Source organism: Zophobas morio, unplaced genomic scaffold (genome assembly GCF_036711695.1).
Source record: "Zophobas morio isolate AGI-343-1 ecotype UQ-CSIRO unplaced genomic scaffold, CSIRO_AGI_Zmor_V1 ptg000108l, whole genome shotgun sequence".
Taxonomy (NCBI): Eukaryota; Metazoa; Arthropoda; class Insecta; order Coleoptera; family Tenebrionidae; genus Zophobas; species Zophobas morio.
Genome location: NW_026972213.1, coordinates 5,700,231 through 5,726,343, shown reverse-complemented (window position 1 = coordinate 5,726,343; position 26,113 = coordinate 5,700,231). Strand labels below are relative to the sequence as shown.

The 26,113-nt window shown below is 33.1% G+C and overlaps 1 protein-coding gene across 2 annotated transcripts in view; it reads left to right on the top strand.

Annotated features, from left to right (window-relative positions):
- LOC135144598 (follistatin) overlaps nucleotides 1–22,832 on the top strand; it is a 127,210-nt gene extending 104,378 nt beyond the window's left edge. The window contains exons 3-7 of one of the 2 annotated variants that reach the window (XM_064076626.1): nucleotides 17,537–17,722; nucleotides 17,770–17,994; nucleotides 18,050–18,271; nucleotides 21,209–21,435; nucleotides 21,499–22,832. In XM_064076626.1, coding sequence (XP_063932696.1) covers nucleotides 17,537–17,722; nucleotides 17,770–17,994; nucleotides 18,050–18,271; nucleotides 21,209–21,435; nucleotides 21,499–21,513 — 875 coding nt within the window. In that variant the 3' untranslated portion in view covers nucleotides 21,514–22,832. Of the gene's footprint in view, nucleotides 1–17,533; nucleotides 17,723–17,769; nucleotides 17,995–18,049; nucleotides 18,272–21,208; nucleotides 21,436–21,498 lie in introns of both variants that reach the window. The other variant, XM_064076625.1, reaches the window with a different exon arrangement.
- The last annotated feature ends 3,281 nt before the right edge of the window (nucleotides 22,833–26,113 follow it).

The following is a 26,113-nucleotide window of genomic DNA, read 5'->3' as shown; positions in this document are numbered from 1 at the left end:
GGTTTATGAATTCGTCTTGATTTTTTGCCGTAGACAGTGAATCGGGTAATAGAAATTAAAATACAAATTGGAAAAAATAAATCCTAGTAGAAGACCTGAATGTCGATTTTTTTCTTCAAATTTAAAAGTTCTTAAATCGTGACATTTTCTAACTTTAGTTAAAAATGTAATTCTGAAGGCAAACTTTTAAAATTCCGTTACTAAAAATATCTAAGATTTCAGTGTTACATCATACATTAAATATTACACATACATACTACGTAAGTTACTTATAATCTTTTAAATTTAGACTTTTTTATATCAAAATTATGATATATTCTATTCCAAAAAGATCATCAGCAAAATCTATAGAAAATAAAATAAGCTCGGAAGGAGCCTAAACATCACAACAGAAATTGGTGGAACATACAGATATATAATCACAACATACAGTGCCGAAACCAAAGAATATTTAGGTATAGGCGAAACTTGCGTTAGGCGCCCCTCCTCTACACATAAAAATGCAATTTTACCGAACAGTTTTATTTATATTTTTTAATAACTACGCAAAACAGATACTATGATAAAATATAAAAAAGAAAAAAAATCGAGATTATACATATAGGTATATAATATGTATAAATTTTATATAAGTACAAAATAAAATTAACATTAAAAAAACTGTCGCACCGGTTACACGTTTCTGAGTTTCCGTTCAAAATAAAAAAAGAATAATATGACATAACTCTTGGTGTAGTTTTGGAAATTTCATTCCACCCTATAAAATTTTATTGACGATAACGAGACGGACAGCAGTACAATGGTAAGGAATATTTATGGCTCACACCAGTTCACTCGAATTTGTCTGAGAACATTTGCCAGGTAGTTGTACTCATAAAATAATGGTCATTTCTGTTCATGAGTAACGAATAACGATGGTCCCTGCCCGGACTTGGATTATTTTGGTTTCTAACATCTGGGGATTATCGGCTCGCGACAACTTAAGTTGTAAATATCTCTTGCTATTGTACTACTGTCCATCTCGTTATTTCCAATAAAAGTTTATAGGGTACAATGAAATTTTCAAAATTATACAACATAATTTTTGGACGAATTTGGCGCCCCTTGTCGTTGGCGCCCCTAGGCAAGGGCCTACTCGGCCTATAGCTAGTTTCGGCACTGACAACATATTCCACTTGGCTCCTTTGAGAAGAAATGTGTTTTTACAGCTTTTTCCTCCCAAATTTTATTTATTTCATCACTTCCTGATAGTATTAAAAAATTATGTAACAATGTATTTTATTGTGGCACATTTGGAATTTTTTTTATTTTAGTTAAAACTTAAAGCATCCACTTTACCTGACTTTTCGATCATAAATATACAATTCACGGTTGTCAACAACGTAAATAAACAGAAACTAATTATAAATCCAATTTGTGTAGTGTGACTTCATCTTTTTCGAATGTGCAATGTTTAAATAGTATACAGGATAGTAAAGGTTTATTTTCTTAATTGTAAAGCATTATTCTGTTAATTTATATGCACAAAACTGCATAAAATAAATAACACTCGTGACATAAATGGTAAAATGACGGTCATTTTGCATCACTGATTGCAAGTTTTGAATAATTTTCTAACGATCTAGCGTTTCTAGGCAGGCGATTGTCAATTTTTGATTATGTCAAGGTAGAATAAAGACGTTTTAAAGGACTTCATTAAAATTAATTTTAATACCCAATGGAATATTTTCAATGCAATTATTTTTGAAAATTAAACTCTCAAAATAAATATGCCTCCTTCAAATGTAAAAAAAAAGTACGTCAATCTCTTTAGTTATCTCTAGAACAACTTCAGCTGTGCTGGTAAATATCTTGAAAGTAATGTCCCATTTGCATTTTCAGCATCACTGTAAACAATGTACCAACATAAATAAATAGAAAATCGCATGGTCTTTAAGATCATATGAACTGACGTTTGTTTGTTCTAGAATTGCGTAACTTGTTATTTACAAAACGTATTTGTTAACATCGCTTGATATGTTAGATTTTATCTCTGCATTTGTGCATTATTGCATAGGTAGAAAGGACGACCCTGATCATGTAACGCGACCTTGAAGTGCACACCTGCAGTTTTTCGCAGCAGAAATAGCGCAGGTTTTAATGCCAAAAAAAACCACTACAATTATGCAACCAACAAAGTATTTATATTTAAATAAACATTGTAAAGTCATAATAACCTAATGACAATAATTTGAAAAAAAAAGTGTTAAAATCCTATCCTCGTTCAAATTTGAAAATTTTAACAAAAAATGTTCCACAGTCAATTTGTATTTTTAGCAGGATGTAAATATTTTGGTGTGGTTTATGAAACAAACACGCCAGTTTACTTTTGGGACGTTTCACCCGTCAGATTATACACTATAAGCTTTCAGTATAACAATTCTGAATGCAATTTAGATCATTAACGTCGTTTTCTGTTACGCAATTTATAGTAGAGGAATACATTTAAATCGGGAGTTTAAGACATTTACTACGCTGAACATACCACTAAACACGCCGTTATTGCTGCATTACGTGACTCTAGCTTTTATTAATACAAGCTTCCTTGTCCTGATTCGCTTGATAAAATTTGTTATACCTTGAGCCAGAATAAATCTTTGGAACAGAAACGTTCATTGAAAACATTCTTGTATTTGTAGATAGTTTCAATTGATTACCAAAGATGAATGCACTACGCGCTGAACACTTCCAAATGGCAGGATTTATTAAATCTCATCTGATCACGTTCATTCCAGTAAAAACACAGCTTCCTGCCACACAACAAAAGTTGCTTAACACACTTTTTATAAAATCAAATGCAAAGTACCAGGCACCAAACGTAAATAAAAATTTCCCCTTTGCATTCATAACCAGGCGAATGTAAATTCAGATAACATTTTTGTACATAATTTGTTATTTTGGGAAAATTTTCATCCGCAACTACTCGGATGATTTCATATTACATACAACAAAATATATGAATTCGCTTGCGATTTAACTTTTTTAAACTCACTGTAGTCATGGCAAAACCAACATTTTCTCAAACGCACATAAGTGATAGTGAATAAAAGATTACAGATGTCATTTAACGGTAAATTATTATTTTTGTCATTGCGTTGTAAGGACATTTTTATTGTGCGGGTCAGTGTTTTCTCTGCATGGTTAAGTTAAAAGGCTACAGTTAGAAACTGTAATTAAAACCGAAAGGAAAAATTTAGTACTCTGCAAATATAATTTTCGTAGTTGCTGAGAACGAAGTTAAAGAAGTTATTTGATAACTATCGTTGAGATTTATCCAAAACAAAAAACAACAAAGTGATGAATAATAAGTGTTTGTCGTTTTATTCATTTTTAGATGAAGTAATTCAATCTTGTTATTGCAATGCATCTTCTTATCGAGGACGATATGAGCAAAGCTTCTTTAGTGTTTATGTAGATGGGATAAATCTACATAAGCGGGGTTTTGTGCAAATCAGATGCTAAATTTAAATAGAAAACTGTGGGATTTTCAGGTGCTATCATATTATCATTGGTTTGTAATCACTTTAAGATTATTGAACCAGATGAAAAGTTAAATCTTCGAAATGAATATCAATCATGTCAGCGCAGTGTAATAAAATACGGAGTGACGAGTGAAATCCCGCTTTGTTGTTTTACAAATTTATAATTTTATTTGTTTTTAATGATATTAGCGAAGCACATTTAGTATTTCTTCTTCATCGAGTCCTGTCAACTTTTGTGGATTTCTAATAAAAATAGAATTTTTCCTCGACTGTGCATAGAAACTGTTTTCTAGGATGGGATCAAAATAGGGGGAGATCTGAAGTATTATTCTGAAGGGAGTTCTCATGTCCTTTTTTATAATAAAATCACAAATTCAACAGTTATCTTTGTAATATTGACAGTAAACGATACTTTTCCACAATTATTAAACGTAGTTGAAGAAATAGATTGTTAGAAGTTAGGTACATTAACTGTTTTCTCCATATTGCCTTGTAATATTTGACTTATTATATTTTCCTCTTTGATTAACATTTATTTTTTACTGAAAGGTCTACCCATTCTCGCTGATAACCAATGGAATGTTGTAAATTTACTGAGGTGGTACTTTATTCAAATACTTACACAAATTTTAGCCTAAAAGGACCAGAAAGAATTCTTGGAGTTAAAGAAAATTTAGGAAAGTCCACTCCTTTTGCCTACACTTGCTCGAAGCAACATTTCTTTCTCTTTATCCTCAAAATTCAACATTGCATATAAATTCAGATTTACATCAATTTTACATCATTATTAACTAAGTTTGTTGAATCTGAAAATCTCGAATTTGTTCTATTGTCAGGAACATGACCACTACACTCCTTGAAATATTAATTCAACTTCACAGCAATACGCTTTCCCGGAAATACATCTGAATTCTAATGAAGTTTGATATTTATTTAATTGTTTCGAACAGTAGGAATGTCAGCAACGATTCGTTGAAATAAATAGGTCATTCTTGTTTATCTTGGTTTGTGTTTATAAACTCCCTCATCGCACCCAATGATTTTATTTTGTTCAACGCCATTTCCTGGTTAACTTCAACTTGCCAGAAGTTTATTGACCGTCAAGTTTACATCAGAGTGCCCGTGAATCTCTACGGTTAATGTACTGTTCATTAATTGTCCTTCCTAAATTGTGATTCAACAATCAAAATTGAGCAAGATCAATAACCATGTATGCAATTAAATAAATAGATAAAGATCTTGCTTATTTAAACAGTGGCAAATTAAAACCAGCACGTAGTACTAAAAAAGATGTCCAACTGAAAATTTAGACGCAGTAAATAAATAAGTACATTATTTTGTTTAATGTCATTAACACGTGCAATTACACTATGCAAATTGCCAAAGAAAGTATCTAAAATTTTTCTGAACTGATTATCTTTTTTTAGTTAGATACCTACAGTTATACAGGGTTTCTATAAATGATTATAGAGTCGCAGTAGGTCATGTAAACGTGCCGCCTCTCAGATGTGAATTGTACTAAATGGCCAAGGACCCATGACAAAGACCACACCCATCTATATAATTGGTTGCGTAAATGTTTCACATCTTTTTAAAAAAGAAAACTAATTCATTACAACAAAAAGAAATAAATTTATTGCGGTTAAACATCGCAGAAAATGTTAAAAATGTTCACCATTTTGTTCAAGGCACATGTTCACCCTCTTTTTAATTTTAAAAATGTTCTGTAATCTTTTCGTCAATGCCCATTGTTCAATTTCATGTTGCAGCAGGAACTCCTGACTGCTGAGAATTTTCGTACACAACCACCAAACGTTTTGAAAACCACTGTTTTGTTGTTTTTAGCTTGGATCAACGAGAATTACTGTAATTCACACTTAACAAACGTTAAAACAATAAAAACGACGAGTTTAAATGACATGGTTACAAATGACATTAGTGACAAGTGAGAACTGTCATAATGAGGCATAATTTTGAAATTCATGGCCAACTATGGCTTTTGAATCATTTGTAAAAGCCCTGTACTTGTTTAAAGGCATGATAAGTATGAAAAACACTCATAAACCACGAAGGAATCGAAACAGAATCACCAATGTCACGGACGTACGAATATAACTAGTACAGTTTCTGCGACGTTTTATTAGTAGGTCTTCTCAAACTACATATTTCATTCCACAACAACACCATACAGCAGAATTTAACTCCAGTAGACCAACAAAAAGATCTCTTACAACTTTGGCGAAGAGAAACTCCACTGATGTGGTGATATCTTTTACTGCTGGCGTTTTTGTACTTTATAAAGTTGCAGATCATCTATGGTTGCATCAACTAGTTTATTTCGAGTAATATAATAATTATGTAATAATAATATATTGAATTTATGTTGAATTTTGAACCATTCTCCAGAAAATTTCTCATAGCTACATCAATGGTTAACATCTGAAATGAAAAAAAAATGTCCAGTGGACTATTACATCAATGTAACTTTAGCACTTTAACAAAGGCAATGTAATAATTAAAATACCTTTAACTGTTGATCAGTAATCAGTGGCAACACGTACATACATAGATTTCATTTCTGCGATAGTAATACATTTTGTCGCAACAAAATTGTAATTTTTTAAGGATCATTAAAAACTTTAAAAGGGGGAACTTTACGTATTTATTATTACCATAAATCGAAAAGAACTGTAAACTGTTGGTCATAATTTTTTTTCTAGAATGTCTTTGTTGTCTCAAGGGTCAGTTGCGAGGTACAAAATTTTATTAGTAGACAAGAATAGTCTTCAAATGAATAAAATTAAAAAATCTATAGCTTCGTAAACAATATTCTTGAAAGTAATTGCTACTACAATTACTCGTTTCTAAAAAATGTTATTCAGTTGGAGTTGTTTTCAGTCGCTGTAGGTTACATGATGAATTTACAAATGCGGTTGGGAAACTGTTATACATTAGCCACTGCAAGAAATTTAATCTGTACATATACTTAACACTTAGCTAAAATTATTAAATCTTTGCATTGTCATTTGAATATCTTGCTAACAATGGCATCGATTCCCAAGTGTGTGTTTTCCATTAGCAAACTTTACAAAGTGAAACAATACCCAAGAAACATTTCCTCATAGAACGAGTAACAATATGTCGTTAAACACTAATTTCAAACCTCAGTCCAATAAACTGTGGTAGGTCTTCTCTGAATTCAAATATTACTCACATATATTGAAAAAACCACAAAGAAATCCCATACCGTTTCTAGCGTACTCACCTCAACAGTTTCCTCCACTTACATAACATGCTTAGAAGATACAATTTTAACAAAAGCGTCTACTTCGTGCTTATTGTATCACGGGAAAAAACCTTCCCGACAGGAACGAACAATTCTCCTCGAACAATAAGTTTAATTATGGCGGAAGCAAATGCTTGTGCTTAGATGGTCTTTATCAATGCATTGCATCTACAGTAATTCCTATCTATTCAACATTCGTACGAGATTTATTTATTTGAACGAAACCACCTGCTCTGTTATTATGTTCTGTATCGCTTAATTCTACCTTTAGTTTACAACGACGGCGCAACGCTGCTCTCGAGTGCAACAGGTGTGATAGATAATATGCGCGTTGCATATTTGCAATTAAAATTAAGTGCAGAACACAATTACAATTGTCTATCATGCAAATCAATGGCCGTTAACGATGAATGGCGTATACTTGAGAAAGCTGTTGAAATCCGTATTGTATTTAATTGATAACTAAGACTTCGAGAAACCGTTGGAGATAATTACAAAAACTATTCATACGCAAATAACATAGCCATCCTTGTGATGAAATTCTCAATAGAAGTCCAAGAGTTACTAAGGAAAAAATCAGTGAATTACATAAAATTCTTATAGTATCTGATGAAACAACAACTCTTTAGAATATTGTGTGGAAAAACTCTTGGAATATTCTAGCTTATGAAACCGAGTGCTAGTCTTAACCATGTTATTGTAATTTATCTACCTTAAACAACATTTTATTAAAGAAGACGATGTTATAGTTATAGCAGCAATACTATAACTCAGCTTAAATTTCAAAATTTGAATGTTTAATAGCAAGTTCAAATCACTTTGTGAACATGATATACGAAACTACAAAGTTGAAACAATAAAATTATGAAGCAAAGTCTGAAAAAACAAGTTCTATTTTAGACATAACGTTGTAAACTAGCCTAGTATATTGCAACTTAAGAATGATGAAACATCTGACAACTTTACTATGTCACCTACTTTTCACATCAATACCTGTATTTTGCTTTGACTCTGCTAAATGCAGTGCTGTTGTGTTAGTGAATATTGACTTAACAACGACACCCTAGCTGTCAATTTATTCAAACTATACGGTATAAATTAATTATCATTGACACAAATATGAACTGACTAGGTATATAGTCAAAACACAGAAACTTGTTCAATAGTTTTAATCTTGTGCATAAAAATTTGATAGTAACACAACTCTGGCAGATAATCTTGCCCAAGTAAGAATTTAAAATACCGATATTACACAACAAAGAAGTAGTTGAAGTTAAAGAAAGGAAGTTTGATAAAAAAAAATTGAGAAGAACTTCATGACAATAGAGCTCAGAATTTGTATACATTAATTTATGCTTTCAACTACTACTTTGATAGCAATGATGAGGTATTTCCGAAGCATGAATGTAAAATTTCAAAGAAAACAACTACAAACTGGACTTTGATTTCCCCAAAAATTAAATTAAATTCAAAACTTACGTGATCTGATTCACATTTATGTTAATGATAGACATAACCAGGAGCGCTTGCATCGTATATTAGACCAAAATCCAACTTTCAAACAGACTTAATTACAAGGTGGAATACGATCAAAACAGAATTTTTAGCTCAAATAATAAATCTAAAACTGTTTGGAATACAGGGTGATCAACAAATACTGTTTGAGTTGACAATAGAATTAACCAATTCTGAGAAAATTTTCTTTCCTGATATTGCCAAACCTGATTAAAATGCTTGGCGCTATGTCAATTTGACGTGGTCAAAAAATTTTTGTTATGACATTTTAATAATAATAATCAATAACAACAAACTCTAACGTAAATTAGTTGTCACTCTCAACCATGTACCATCGGTGGAAATAAAAAACTGGGACACTGAAAATTTTTGCATTGTAAACAGCTCTTTAAAATGTAATTCAAAATGAAATTTAAAAAATGTCACCTTGATTAATGTCAAGTGCCAATTCAAAAATGCCAAGTTTGAATGAAGTTCAAAAGCAAACTATTGCGCAACGTTTAAGGGATGGGGTCTCAATTAGAACAATACCAACTGAGCTGCATATTAGCAAGAATACTGTCCTACTGGCGAAAAAAAAAATTAATGAATATGGTAGAATTATCAGACGAGCGGGGTCGGGTCGTCCAAAAAAAACGACTGCAGACGAAAACATTCAAATGGCAAATTTCATTCGAGAATATCCTTTCGAAACAGTGGTTAACGCAAGGCAGCAAACGAATTTCCCTGCATCATTGAAAACAGCCCGGAAGAGAGTCCACGAAACTGAATTAAGAAATCGGGCTGCTGCCAATAAAATATTTTTAACTGAGCAAAACAAGGCAAATAGGGTATTATTTGCTCAGGAATTTGTCAATGAACCTGCAGATATGTGGAATAATGTGATATTTTCCGACGAAAAAACTTTCAAATCATATAGTAATGGGCGTCGTCGTGTCTATAGACCCCCAGGAACGAGATATGATGAACGCTATTGCAATAAATATAAACAATCCGGTCGCTTTTCCGTTAATGTTTGGGGGTGGGTTAGCAGCAGAGGACGTGGAATTTGCGCAATAGTAGAAGAAAGATTAAACGCTAATGTATACAGAAGGCTTCTAGAGGAACTTATGCTCCCCTCAGTAATACCAGTTTTTGGAGAACGAAACTTTATATTTCAACAAGTTTGTGCTATTCTTCTTTTCATTTTTTTTTTTTTAATAATTATAAAACCCATTGCAGGATAACTGTCCAGTTCATAATGCCCGACTGGTAAGTCGGTATTTGGAAGCCGAGGGAGTGCATGTTTTGCCTTGGCCCTCTAGGAGCCCAGATTTAAACGTAATTGAAAATGTTTGGGGAGAAATGCAAAAATATATTTATCAAAATGATTTTCGACCTAGAAATCCACTAGAATTACAAGAAAAAATTGTCGAGGCATGGGAAACTGTAACACCTGGATATATGAGGCAGTTAGTTGCTTCCATGCCTCGTCGACTACAGAATGTGATCGATGCAAATGGTGCAATGACAAAATACTGATCAGTTGAATTGGCATCTTCAGTATAATGTTTCTAGTTATAATTCCAGTTTTTTATTTTCTCTTGAATAAAGTTACGTTCCTAATTTTACGCTCTCGTTTACGCCTTTATCTTTTCGACTAATTTCTTGAAAACAATAAATAAAATATACGAAAATGTTTCACAAACCTAATAAATAATATTTTTGGCAGGAAAAGCCCAACTTACACGTTTTAAATTTCGAATTTTCAAAATTATCTAGTTACCTATTGTGTCCCAGTTTTTTTTGTCCAGCGATGGTACTTGTTGATCAAGCTGTATTATAAATAATGACGCAGGTTTCAATTAAAAAATGGACCCATTACTCTTGTTGTTCATGATCAGCCAATATCAGATGAACATCGAATAACTGGAATGTTTAATAAACAGTTCTTGATTTCAAAAATCTGGCACCCTCTATGGTGCCAGCTTTCTCTACATTCATGGAAAAACGGCTATATAATCAACTCATTAATTGTTACGAGTGAACTGTTACCCAAGTACCAATTTGGATTCATACCGAATAGGTTTATAGAAAGTGCCACATTTTTGAATTATTAAATTACAAAATTGTCACTGGTATATGTGTAGTTTGATCTATCGAAACCATTCGACAACTTTAGTTAGGATGCATTGTTGCGAAAACTATATTGTTCTAATATAATAGCCATACCATTAAAACTTACCAAGTCATATTTAGGTAACAGGACCCAACAAACAAAATCGCGGGATTATGTATTTTTAAGCCAAATGCAAGTTACCAAGGGGTTACGCAAGGCTCTGTATTAGGCCCTCTTTTGTTCATTATATATGCCGTGGATCTGGCAGAATATCTATCCAACTGAAAAGAAAATTAAATTCATAGCCCTTCAAATTGAGGACCATCTAACTTTTGAGAGCCAAAATCATCGAATTTGTATAAAGCCTGCTTTGTAATAATAAATAATTTACCAAACTATGTGAACTGCATAGATTCCATTTTATGGTATGTTCTTATATTCTAAAAAGCCTTTGTAACCGTATGAAAGGATAATTAGATGTTGAAGTTAAATTATCAAAAAGCTAGCAAGGCTTTATTTGCCTCTTTAATGGTATTGCCAGGTCCATGTCTGTAATAAGCACACTTCAATGAAAAAGTAACTTCTACGAACATAATACAGTATGTTTATAAATGATTCTGGCATCTAGTTTACCCTAATTATGTGATTAATTATACAGCTGAATTTGGGGTAACTGGTATGTCAGTTGCAAAAAGCATATAACATAGTTGTAATGAGCAACACTTTTTTTTTATTTCGGATTATACCAGGATCATTTATAGACACGCTGTGCTATCATAACTAGATGTAGAAATAATTTGCGTATTCCTTGGACATTTTATTTGTTTCAAAAAGGAGTTTAATACAAGGACGCGATCAGGTATATCCAGAAATTAATTCACTTTAAACATGGGCTAAAAGAATACCTGTTTGCAAACATGCTTTAAAGTTACAAAGATTTCACCATCTGATGTGATTATGATTTTGTGATATTATTTTTATTGACAGTTAATATTTGTCTGAAAATGGCTTTCGTCTGTAGTAGTTACTGTTTTTTTTTACTCCTATATGATAAATATACTTGTCATTCTGTATTTATTGTTTATAGTGTTCTTTAACATGGCAGATGTACTTTTTGTATTTATTAGCAAAATATTTATTATTATTGTGACTAAAACTGTTGAGACAACAGCAGCGGACACAACACTGTACGGCGCAAATTAAAAACCAACCATAAAAGAAAAGGAATTCACATCAGATGAGAAGCGTAACTTTTTTCCCACTTTTACAACTCGCCGGTAAGTAAGCTACGTCATTAAGATAGAGCACTCGCAGCTTACGCTCTAATCAAGAACTAGAATCAAACGTCCCAAGTTATCGCGGAGTCGATGCTGAAAGCAGATATACCTGCCTGGATAATTTCTGCGTTTCCTCTCTTTACTCAGCGTTGAAGTCTCCAGTTTGACAGTTGCGACGTATCTTCAACTGCCTACATCCGCAACACGTTCTTGTTTGTCGCCGTACTTTTGATTGTTATGCATGATGGACGCTGGACAAGAAATGCGAAAAAAGACAAGTGGTGTTTACAGAAATGCACGGGTGTATATTTTGTTTTTACGGTTCATCAAGACGTCTTTCGTGGATCATAAAAATTCAAGTACGCTTACGAGGGTCGACAAACTGTGTAAATTCTCGGAGATGTCTCTGCTGATGCAAAGGGGCTTGCAGCTGTTGATGCACGCTTTTTGTCAGGGTCGAGGCGGACGTTGCGTAATTTCGTTTTCTTCTGTTGGATGGAAGCTTTAATGATATCCATAAAGATTTCTTCAAAATTTATCTCGTGGGTTTTAAGGAGAAATTTATGGGATATTAAGGGCCACGGAGACTTCTTAGGAACCCATAAAGTCCGAAGAAATGCGTTAGTAGCTTTATCACAAAGCTTGGTTTAATTTAAGCTTTTTATATGTGACGGCGACAATTATTTTAGATATATCTGAAAATTTGAAACACAATTATGCTTTACTTTGGACCTCTTTTGAATTTAGTAGTTGTCGAATGTTTTGATATTTTTATACCAAGATTTAACTTTAACTACGTACTTTGAAGTGCCGAACCATGTAATGTTTAGTACCATTACTTTTCATCTTTAGGTTTAAAATTGACCAACAACCTATGTAAGAGAACGATTGTGAGATTTAAATTTTTTTTATCGGTACACACCATTATAGATCTATTTTTACATTTTTAAACATAGTAATTAAGAGATATTACATACTTCAAAGATACAGCAAACTATGTTGGTTTCTTCCCAGATAGAAATGAACTAAATTAAACCCATTGACAGGTTACCTCACTATTTATATCACAATGGCTACACGTTTGAAAAAAACAGAGAGGCTGACCTAACATCTACTGTAAACACGGATCGTAAATATTTCTAAGTTTCAAAGTGTCTGTAAAATTATTAACTACTTTAAGTAATTTTAAATATTTCTTTTGAAGATTTTAGACCTAAACTGAGGTGTAAATAACTTCCTTACTAAATTGAACAGTTTTTCTGATTACTGGGCGATTGAACTCATATGTGAAAATTACTACTTAAAGGACTTCTATTCATTTAGAAGTAAATTAAGGATAGGGTTGACAAGAAATTTGGGACCTGCCATACTCTGGTCAGTGTGGTTGAGTGTTCTAAAATTACATATTTGTTATTCAAATATTCATATCTGCTTTTGATGCTTTAGAGTGTTCTTTTTAATTAAACATAACAAAAATGAAACAAGATTTGCATTGTTGGCTAACATTCGTGCCTTTATTGTTGAAAAAAAGGCCCGTTGAGTTAAAAAATAGCCTGTTTCGTATAGACATTCGTTAATTGAATGTTTAGAGCTATTGTATTAAATTATTTTGAATCGGCAGTTATTGAAGGTGCATTAAGGTTTGTGGAACAGCTGGAAAAAATATGCAAGGAACAAAACAAATAACTCTTGATCCTTTGTTGTGATTAATGGATTCTGTTGCATTATTGATTGTAGAACTTGATTGTTTGACGGGTTATTAATTTCATCATTTGTTAACGACTTGAAAACTTTTCTCATCGACTTACCAAGTTTCTGAATTTCTAGAAGACACTACAATTTGGGCGTACAATTTAAATCTCAGCAGTAAAAAAATTGATTCAAGATTTGAAAGTGTTGTATGTCTTCATCAATTTCAATAACGCGTTTATAAGAATTGATGAGGATCATTCGATATATTTTCTCACCTTCCTAACATACCTTAACTTGAAAGTAATCTTCCTTAAGTAAAATGTTTAATGCTTTACCGTTATCACTAGTTCTTCTAAATTTTGACATTTGTCATGAGTCATTGTTACTTTATATACCAGTTTCTCCCATGAAGTGTTTTTTTAGTTCACTAAGCCATTTGTATATCGACAACAGCCTCCTGAACGTTCAGTACTAATGACTGCAAACATTGGTTCTGAAAAAATTAAAAAAAAACTTAAAGTTACGAGGATATTTAAGGAGAATGATGTCATTATGGCTAAGTGGTTGTTTGGTTTTGTCTCCTCTAAAATTTATATTATTGGAATTAAAGCTGAGAGACATACCAATAAATTGGGAGGTGGTTATTTAAAGAAAGCGTTCCTACTCCCGGGATCGGCTTTCGAGTTTTTGACATTAATGGCAATAACTTGAAAGAATACGATTTAGAATATATTTTGTTGCTGTGTCCATTTAATTCGTTTTAAAATGACGCAGGCGAAAAATAAGGACCATGACCATCATTACTCAAGTAGGTAGGTACTTCGTATATATGAGCATCTACTCAGTGTTGTTCATACCACATAGCTTTGGGTCGGGCCGGACGCAGAACCATGTGTCAAACCTGCGATTTTGTTTCTAATTTACCAGTTATCAAACAAAGGAAAACCAATCTTTTAGCAAATTCCCTAATTATGCAACCATGAATACCAACATAAATATTTGTTTGGCATGTGCTATCTGCTTTAGTACTTTAGCTCCTCGGTGACCATTTACTCATTTTACTTTGGGGAGGGATACAATTTTAGCCTACATGTACTCTCTCGTAACCGTAATACTAAAAGTAATAAGATTCAGGGTTGCTTAAAATTGATATCGTTACTTTGATGCTCTCTGGTTGTTGTCAGTGCAGTGAAAATATTAATAACAGTGTCATTATTAACACGGGCATTTAATCTTGAGTCGCTTATCTTGCATTAGCGCGACAGGAGTAGTAATCATTAATTTGAAAACTGTTTTAGACAATGTTAAAAAAAAAAACACACAAAATGGGTTTCGCTACGAGCGTACAACCTAATTCATTCCACAATGACCAACCCCCCGTTTCGCTACAAGCTCTGCTTATTCCTAAAACCCCGGTAGAAATTACATACTTAGAAAAGGCATATTGTAGCTTATTATTTTATTTTTTTTTTTTAGTTTTAGATTATCACTTCTTTAAAGCCAAAGTGCCGATTTAACAGTAATTAAAAGAATTCTATTGCCATATTAACAGCCGTAAGTTGCAGTTGTTGGCTACATCTTTAAAAAAAAAAAAATCACTCTAAAAATGGGATCCCCTTTTCAGTTTTTCATGTGCCAAAAATAGCCTGTGGGATAAAAAAAAAACATATATATGTAGTGTGTATTTATTTTCAGATAGTTACAGTTTTCCATGATATATACTTTCGGAAGAAATAAATGTAACGTAACGACCTTCTCTGGGTCACGCTACGAACAGCGAGAGCCATCTGTTCGTTACAGGTCAGACTTCTTGCTACATGACTGTAGAAAACACTAAATAATTTAACCAATTTTGTCTGTCTTGAATGCAATATACATTATTCATTTTTGACCAGAGATTATATCTACGTAAATAAATATTCCAAGACGAGTGTTTCATTAATCTCAGCCCAGCATTTAAAAATACCAGAAATTCACGTTATTTACTATTACAATTTATGCTGTATACTTATACCGTAGATGATTCAATGATTCAGTTTATCAAAATATATTTTTTTTACAAGATCCTTATTATATTAATATAATTATTTTACAAAATATCAAAACTCACAGTTACGTTTTTCTAAACTTTGGGTAAAATTGTTGTAATAATTGAAGTACCATAATTTGTAAGGAAAATTAAAAACGGGAAATTTATTTTGTAAATTCTCTTTGCCACAAATTCATTTCCCACGTGGTAGTCTTGACATCATTTTTGAGAAAGCAGTTCAGGTGAAACACTCTGTGCATTAACAAACTGACGTACTGACGTTATTTTAAGAAATCCACTGTAAATTTGTTAAATCAAAAAGTTAGTTTGTTAGCATGTGGAATTAACCAAAACAAAAAAAAATACAAATATCAGAGTAACGTTGTTTTTTCACTTTTTAAAGGATCCACACTCAGTTTTCGTTAATTTATCTTGTTACTTCATTTCAATTTATTATTTGCATGTGCATTGGCGTGCGTGCGCCAGAAACCTGCATCTATTTTAAACTAATCTAATCTAATAATATACAATAATTTAGCCAGATTATAAAACCACATAACATCTCACTTGGCGGCTATAAATTTTGGTTGTTTACTGTTTTTCTTAAAATACAAAAAAATAGATCATTACGTCCCGATATAAAAAAAAGTGTTCTTAAAATGTACATTTCTATTACTCATGAAGCCAAAAAATAAATGTTGCGGGTTCATTGTCCCCCAGAAAAAATGTAATAAAATTAAATGTGGCAAACTTAAGTCATTGCACTTTGAATAGGTGCAGTTGGCAAAATTTCATGAGATCTATTAAACTGTGTTTTGGAACAAGTTGCGAAAGTCGGATCAAGCTTTATTCATCGTTCTTAATATACATATACACTTTGGCGCAAAAGTTTGGAAACACGATTAAAATTAAACGTGAAGTGGTAGACAGTTATTACAGTTTAATAAACCATTTAAAACTTGATTTAGATGTTACGTAAATGTATACTCGTCATTTTTAAACAAAACTTGAAAGACGTCTGTAATATAACCGGCTAATTTCAAGTTGGATTTGAGATATCGTAAGTCCCTGAGACGTTTATAATATAACAGGTTAATTTCAAGTTGGATTTGAAATATTGTAAAGTTCCCTTTGCCATGAAAATGCGATGTCAATAGCAGCAATAGCCAATCGCAGTTGCGGATTGCTACAACTGTCATCGCATCTTCCAGGGCAACGGGACTTGCGATATCGCAAATCTAACTTGGAATTGGTCCGTAAGTGAATAATATCTTGTTACTCATCATCATCATCACGTGAACTTTTTTTATTACGATATCATTTGTCATTTTACATTATAATTGAATTTGTAAATGTACATTTAAAAATGTTTTTCCTGATTTTAAACTTATTGCAGGATTAATGTGAGTTTTAAATGAGGTATTTTTAATATTGTGTTTCTATAGCAACTGTATAGCACAACCATAAAGTGCACAAGAACATGTTTTTTCACCGACCAGGAACAGAAACCGTTTTTTAGAATATCAAAATTGCAATATAAATCAAGTATTTTTTCATAGGAAAAATAATATTCAAAGTATTTTCCTAAGAATTTTCATTATGTATGTTTTTATTTTCCAAGCGTGGATTTCGGAAGTATTAATAATAGAGTCCATCCGACGAATGGTTAATATTCTGTCTTCTCAACGTTTCATATCCCCTACAGTATGAAAGTAGGTCTCCCATTTTCATCTCTCTGCCATCTGTTGCCGACTTTATTAAACAGATAGTCTCTCAAACTGATTGATGTGAACTTTTAGATGTTTTTAGGAATATCGTGTAAACGGTAAAACGCTAACCAAAATTTATCTCCACCAAGAATTCGATGACGTCGTTTCAAAATTTTGTTAAGCAAATCCTACTTAGATTTTATAAAACAACATCTTTCTAGACCTCTAGAATTCATAAACATAAAAAAATGTAGGAGTATAATATTTTAATTTATACAAGTTTGTTAATCCATCTCATCTTACCTTTATAAATTTAATGATTGATAAAAGCTAGATTTGAATTGGTTTCGTTACCTCTTTTTTCCAATCTTTCCAACTTGATTCTGACTACCTTTTTGTCTTGCAGCAGGAACCTGCTGGCTCGCCATGCTACGAAACGGACGCTGTACAGAAATTCTGTATGAGAAGAGCAGCAGAGAAACTTGTTGTGCCAACCACCGTGTTCACACAGCATGGTCTGCCGAAGAACTAGATCCTAGCACTTTCTTTTTCTGGCGAGTTTTGGGTGACGGCGTTCGATGTTCACCGTGCAAAGGTAAGCTCACTCTCCAGACAACCCCTCAGCTAAAAACGTCGCTTTAGTTTCCTGTAAAGACGTCGACTGCGGCGTCGACCGAACCTGCGTCGTCAAAAAAGGCCGTCCGAAATGCGTGTGTTCGTCAAAATGCAAAGAGGGCAAAATCCGGTCCAAACGAGGGCCGATCTGTGGGACAGATGGCCGAAGTTACCGGAATATTTGTAGACTGAAGAAGAGAGCTTGTCGTCACAGGTCCGCCCTGTCCATCGCCTACAGCGGCACTTGTCAAAGTAAGTTTTTCAAAATTCCGAGTGAGTATTGCTAAAAGTGATGTTTTTTTGGCAGCTTCCTGTGATAAAATCAAATGTCCATCCGGCATGCATTGCCTTCTAGACCAAAATCTAAGTCCGCATTGCGTCAATTGCACGAAGAAGTGTTCCGATAGCCCAAAACGGAGGGAAGTCTGCGGGTCGGATGGACTCACTTATCCTAGCGCTTGCCACTTGCGGGAGAAGACGTGTCGGAGGGGCAAAGCCATCCCTATTGCCTACAAAGGACCTTGCCGAGGTAATCAATTCTAAATTTTGGATTTTTTGTGTATGAAAACTAAAATTCTAAGAAAACAGTCAGTCCATTTATAAACGAGCTAAATAAATCAGTCTGTGTAGACTTTTGCGATGTACAGTAAACATTACCATCCTGGTTTCCGTGTACTTGACTGTAATTGAAAAACGTTGAAAACTTGTTAAATGAATACTTAAAACAGACCATTTTTTGCAAATGCGTTCGAAATTTATTACATGTAAGAGTGTTTTAAGATATGGTATGATATGTGCTAAAATTTAACAGTTTTTTTTTTTTTGTTGTTATTCAGTGACAGGAGGTTAAACATTGAAATAAGAATTACGCAATGAAATGCTAAGGACTTGCCTTTAACGCTTTTTATGGGTAGAAAACGAAACAGTGAACGAATAGAGAGACAAAAAGAATGATGTGGTTTTTAAAATAAATCAAACACCTTTCGTAACTTGTTTTCAAAATACGTTTTGATGTAGAGATGACTTTTACATTGAGATAAAGAGCTTTTCAAATCTTTATGCAGTTCTGTGCCTCCATCCCACCTCATATGTAATATTGTATGACTTAAGGAATTTTTAGTTTGCGTCGAAAGTGGCCTCCTAACGTCCTAACGCTTTCGTATTCTAGGGATATGAAACATCGAGAACACATGGAAGTAGCCATTCCCCGGATAGACTCCAGTTACAATACTTCCTTGGTTTAAGGTGGGAAAGTAAAAACTGGTCCATGACGGGATCGAACGCGAGACTTTCGCGTTATTAGCACGTGCCTATTCATCCGAGCTAAAAGCAGTTGCTGAACGTTCACCTTATATTTCTATGAAACGTTATAACACAATTTTATTTTTGCAAAAATTAAGGTGTCTAGGGTAAAAACTGAAGAGGGATACATAAACCACAAGTACAGGAATATGTTGATTTATAAAATTTAAATAGCATTTGCCATGCAAGATTTTGAGGTCACGTCATCAAATTGATGGTGGGAGAATTTTTGACTAGCATTTAACCATCAACACTCGAAACGATTTTACTACTTATATAAAATTTGACACAGACGACAGAGAGACAGAAATGGGGATCTATTATTTCATACTCTTGGGGGTTATGAAACATCAAGTAAACATGAAATTGCAGTATGGCCCTTACGCTCGGGAAGTAAAAATGAATGAGAACAATCAAATTTTATAAGATTTTGTAAGACGACACCACATATTCGTCTTTTCCAAAAAGTGGCATCTGCAAAAAATACTAAATAAATGTTCATTGAAAAATGTTTATTTTATTGCTTCCCGAGCTAAGAAAGTATTACTTTATGTTTTCTCGACACTTCATAACCCCTGGAGCCTTGGAGTATGAAAATTCAATAGGTCTCCAATTTCCCTCTGTCTATTGCCTGCATCGATTTTAATTGGACAGATAATCTCCAAAACTAGTGAACCGATCAAATTTTGTACGTATTTTAGGAATATTGTGTAGAGGGTAAAACGCTAACCAAACTTTATCTAATAATCCCCACCCCAATAATTTTATGACACCAAAATTTTGGATCGTAAATGTTATTTAAATTTTATAAGACAAAATACTCCTACAGGTGTGGTGGTTGATGAGTCCGTCCTCATTCTTTACCTTACACATTCAGATTTTTGGAAAAAATTACAATTATCCAACATTTTTGTAAAATGAAATGAATGAAGTTTTTAGTTCTGAAAAAAAATGGAAAAACGAATTGTCTGAATCTTTGCAAACGTTTTGAGGTTATGGTAATCGTGGTAAATCGTTACTCAAAAGTTATCTGTTTATTACTTTATTAACTACCTCATTTTCGGTTACTTCGATGATTTTTCAAAATTAAAATACGTAAAAAATTATTTCAGAACAGACCTGACAATCTTACATATAGAGAAAAGATAGGTATTTCAACCTAAAATTTGCAAGTTTGAACAATGCAAAAAAATTTAACCAATATTCCATTTTCTCCAAAACGAACCAATCATAATATGATTGGTTCTGCTGCTTGGTAGGAATGATAGAATTTTGGTATTTCGATATTTTTCTGGATATTTATTAATATTAGTCAGCACATTACAATTATGGTTATTCGTGATACGACGATGTTTTGACTACATTGTAATTAATGTAATTATGGCTAAATTGATGAAGATGCCCAGTAATTCTGATACCCGATTTGATATCTGCTTTACTATTGTTTAATGGGTAGAATATTGTTGAACTATTGTTAATCACATTTTTGATAGCGTCCAAGCTATTTTTTTTTACCTGGTTTTGTGACTTGCGCTTTAACTGTTTTGGGTTATTCTGGCCTCTCTTCCAGCAATCGCACTGTGAACCACTATATAATGTAGGCCAAAATGCTCAGTTGACGAAGCCTTTGGGATATGAATTTCACCTCTTGTCCCTCCGTCAGTTCAGGGTGGTCATGGCGTAATTGGAGCGTGCCAAATAAGATCAAAATTAAAGTGTTGTTCATTGAATCGATGATTGTTGGCACTCATGCTGATAGACTTCAGCACTGATAAAGGAACCTGAAGAATCTCTGATAACGGCCTTCAAAATTCCCTTTTCACAAATTACAGTTCACACAAGAACTTCTTTTCCAATTGTTTATTTACATTTTTATTTGATACTATCAGAAACATTATTTTTATGACCAGTATAAAAGATGAATGGCCCAGGCGTATGTCGTTGCTAAAAGTAAGGGTGTTCATTGATCACTTCAGATTTGTGTTACAGATATACTCACGGAAAAATAGTTTGTGCTCATACTGATCAATTCAATATAATATTTAATATCCTAATTCGTTATACTGATCTCTAAATTATAAATTGTAGTTATTAAAAAATATTTGTGTATTTATCTAATTACTTTTAGCCCACCCGTTATCAGGTGTTCTCATTCTTTTTATAGAAGGTGCAACATGCAGCATAGTCAGGTGCCAAGACCGACAATCCTGTTTAACAGACCTGTCAACGGGGATGCCCCGATGCGTGAGCTGTACTTCCACCTGCCGTCCAAGACATATGCACGGTCCCATCTGTGGCACCAACAACAGCACTTACCATACCTGGTGCGACATGATGCTCGATTCCTGCGCCAAAGGCTACATCATCGATACCAAGCATCCCGGAAAATGCGTAAGCTCTCGTCAGTCGTAAAAGCTCTCTGGCAGATTTTGATGTTGCTTCTTCTGTTTTTAGACTACAAACATTTGATCTTCAGTAAACGTTAGACTTAGAGAAAACTAAAACCAAAGAATAGCAGCGATATGGACTATATTCATAAGGAATTCCATTGCATTACAGAATACAAATAAATTCTAGTTAAAAGTAGAGATTTTAATAATTCCAAAGTAGATTAATCTGAGAGGTTATTCGTGTCGTAGTATTCAAGTGAGGTAGTTTGTAACACTCAGATAAGTAATTCAAGTGTTCTAATTTCTTAATTTAATACTTAAGGTAAAGTTAGCGGCTGAGGGTCTTGCCAAGCGCTCGGGCCCCGTCTATGTAATAATTCACAGTAATAACCAGTATTGAATTTTTTAGTAAAGTAGATGCAACAAACGCGTTCACTAAGTGTTGTTGTATGGTATATTTACTTGAAATTCGTGTATTTTGTTGACAAATTCTAGTCGGAACTAACAGACTTGTTGGATAGCGCCGGTTTTTAAATGTAAACAAATTAAATCTAATTTATTGTACTATATCGAAATAATAACCGTTTGATTTGCATTTAAAACCTTTTACAGCTGGTTCTCAGACAACAAATAACATTAACTTAACCGACGTGATCTTTATACAGAAAACGTGTTCGGATAAATAAATGGGGAATTAAGTAAATTGTCAACATTTCAAGTTTTGCATGGTTGCTGAAAAATTATCATAAAGTTTTCCATGGATGCACAGGAATGCATAACGTGACTCTTAACCCAAAAATGCCATCTGACGAAATTTATCTCGTCTAGATAACTGAATGCTTTCCGTTTTATTGCACTTTCGAGCGCAAAAATGCAAACCGAGATTATGCCACACCGTTATTCTTATGTCATTTAATAGCTCATTATTTTTACGTGCCAACAGTTTTAGGTTTATGTTTCTTCCTGATTGGTCGTAAAATCAGACAAAATGAATCTGCTTCGCGGTTTCGTTTTTCCCTTCTTATCACTAACACACTACATGTATTACCTTACGTTTTAACGATCGACTCCCCCGTATTATTTATCTGATTCGACGTCCAACGTATCCCAAAACCGTGTTGCATTTTTTCTAATCTGCACTATTCATGGCTGATACCAAAAAAATTTGATTGTCTGAAAACACAATTTATTTTTCTATTGTTTTAAATTATAATTATAATTCAAGTACTTAATGAATTATAACTATTGTGTTTGTAATGTAAAATAGTTTGTATTGTTTTGTTAATTGATTCTTTACGTACTTGTTGTATCTTTTGTACAGTATTTTATTATATTAAAGTATTTTTGTATTGTTATTTTTAAGAAATTATGGTGACTTATGTAAAACAAGATGTATTAGACTGGCATAACTTATTAAATATTTATTGTAGATTTAGATAAATAAATCACTAAAACAACCATCCTGATAGTACCACTTTTTTTCTGCTCCTTCACAATCCAACCCATTTATCAATTACAAGTAGAACAGTAAAATAAAATACTCGTAAATGCCGTCACTTGTTATATCATACAAAAAGAAAACGATTACCCTAATTCATTCACAATGGTATGGACAAAAAGATACCACCTTAATTTTAACACCAAGAACAATCTATCCACTGAAGTCCTAAACGACCTCAATCAATGTCTCTAGTATTGGCAACAGTTGTTGCATGCAGTAGTATACTATCCTCAAACATATTTGGCGTTTATGACTTCACACCAATTTGACTCCCATTATAATTCAATAGGCCGTCACAACCGGATGTCTTAAACCCGCTCACCGATACCTACCTGAAAAGACCTTTTCTGGTAAAAGCACAGGGCAGGACTGAGTTTTGCATTTACCGACAACTGCGCCTTTCGAGTTTTTTATTTTAAGTAAAAACAAAGTAACTTTGTACTCAATCATTTTTTATTACAGCACAACTATTTACTTATTATCTACTACTGCTTATTTATTGATCGAAATAGTCACTGTCATCATCACTCGACTCTTCCAAATTAATAATTGACGGTTTTATCAACCGTGCCCTGTACTGGTCTTGTTCTTTTGTGGAATGTCGTACACAATTGGCCCACATTTCGGCAGTTATTTTGGAAGCTTCTTCCCTAATTATGTCAATTGTTGCACTACTAAATTTTGGTGCCGTATTATTCCTTCTTATATTATTATTCATTTGCGACCAGATTAGTTCGATGGGGTTAAATATACAATGGTACGGCGGAAGTCTAATCACCCTAAATCCACTATCTCGTGCCATAGCATCTATTTTATATTGTTTCTCAAATTTTCGAGTGTGTAACACTTCTAATAATTGTGTCTTTGTGTAATTTTCTTCAAAGTATAAATCATGTTCTGTAAGGAAATTTTGAAATTTGAAAATTTTAACAAACAAAATTACTCTGAGTCCGGTCCTTCGCGTCTCGACCGTCCCTGGCACGTCGAAAAGGTCTTTTCAGGTAGGTATCGGTGAGCGGGTTTAAGACATCCGGTTGTGACGGCCTATTGAATTATAATGGGAGTCAAATTGGTGTGAAGTCATAAACGCCAAATATGTTTGAGGATAGTATAAGCATATTCATTTTCAACAGTAACTCGCTACTTGTTGGAATTTTCTGTAAAACTGATAGGCACTATAGGAACAATTTTCGAGGTAAGCCTTTTTGCAGCGGAGAACCTTAGGACATTTTTCTCCAGACTGGACCGTATATTGCAGAAGACCTGAAACATAATACAGACCTAATAAATAGGGCCTGGATTTTAGAATATTAACCTTTTCGTCAATTCTTAAGACATTCACATGAAACCCGGACATAAATATGTTTCATGGAAAACAATATTATTTAAACCCAGATTATTTTTGCCTAAACACCTAAATTGAATATTTGCGATCTAAAATTATGTTTTATGACCTAAACGACCTAAAGTATCATTTTCTAAATTTCGCGTTCAATTGGATAGATATAGATACATCTGGTCTTTTCTTTAAATGCCGTTTGCCGAGTAATGAATTTTATCTGCGACCTACATGATAATTACTTGTTATGACGGTTATTTGACATATGTAATCGACACTACTATTTCACTAGTGGTGTAATGAAATTCATTACACAACTCATTTTGATCTTCAAGAATAAATTTATAATAAATATAGAGATGGAACATTTTATTTAAGTAAATTACGAACAATATAACACTTATGTATTAAGGTTACTATAAACACTAATCACAATGTTTTCAAAATTGGATATATTGGTACCAGTTGATGTGGTTAGCTGTGTTGTGTTTTTAATCTCTATTTCCCCTACAATTTCACAACTTTTTTATTCTTTCTTTTGATGTATCAATGTACCCCTCCGCCACTATATTCATAGAAATAATATTATATGGAAGTAACTTAGAGAGAGATGCGCGTTGTCAACACAGTCGGACAGAGATGGGTTTCTTTGGGTGGCAACACATTGGCGCGAAACTGCCCGGCAATGTGTTTCTGGGAGGTTTCTTTCGTGTTCTCGCATGGTGTGTGAAGGTGTTTTGTTTGCAAAATTACGTTTAGTGGACTCAAGTTACAATTATTTAAATTAGTAGTGTTCTTAGGTTGTATTTTATCGAACTATTTGTTAAATATGGTGAAATCGTGTTGTGTATATAACTGCACGGAACGTGCAATCCGCAATTTTATTTCATTTCACAGGTAGTAATTACATGTTGTATACAAACGAAGGATTTCGCATAATATAAAAATTTTGTTAGATTCCCTAAACATCCCGAATTACGAAAAAAAAATGGATTATAGCTACAAAAAGGGAGGATTTTATACCTACTGAACATACTCGTATTTGTGGAAAACATTTTCTAGAATCAGATTTCATAATCCATTTTGGTAAAAGACGAAATGAACGAAATTAAAGATAGAATTAGACATGTTTATAATAAATTAATTCATTTCAAACATCAATAATTTTTTTCTTTAATCATTAATCAAGATTATTATTTTTTAACTCATTTTTGGTTATTGTGTTAGTTAATTGTACGTGAATTTAAAAAATTGATCTTGGTAGAGAATTCACACAATTTAATATGTTTAATTAAATTAGTCAAACTGTTAGTTTTTCCGAAAGTTTAATTACTTTTATCCTAAAAATTCAGATTTCCAAATGTTAGCTTGAAAAAACAATTATTGTACACTATTAGATTTCGGTAACTTGTAGAAGATTGTTGTATTAATTGAATTCGTAATGTATTGTAGATTCTGCACACATTTCATTTTATTAAAAGAGGATTTCCATCGCTTAACACGATTTCTGTTATTTTAGATTATATATAATTATAATGTAAGCTGTGAAAATATAGTTTTCATTAATAAACGTTTGTTATAATAATTTGTTTGAACAAATTCGGAAGAAAACGTATTAATTCCCGTGCAAATGAAGCGTTTCTTGCCACTCAGCACGTGACACCCAGTCAGCCGTCCTTTCCCCACTGACGCATAACCGGTCTAGCTATTTCTCTCTTATGTTGATTACACTCGCCTGCGTATGGAAACGTATACAAGGCTCCATCCACTCCTTTATTATATCAATGACTATATTCGATTTCCAGCCTCCATGCCTACAAGCATCGAAATGGAAGAGCT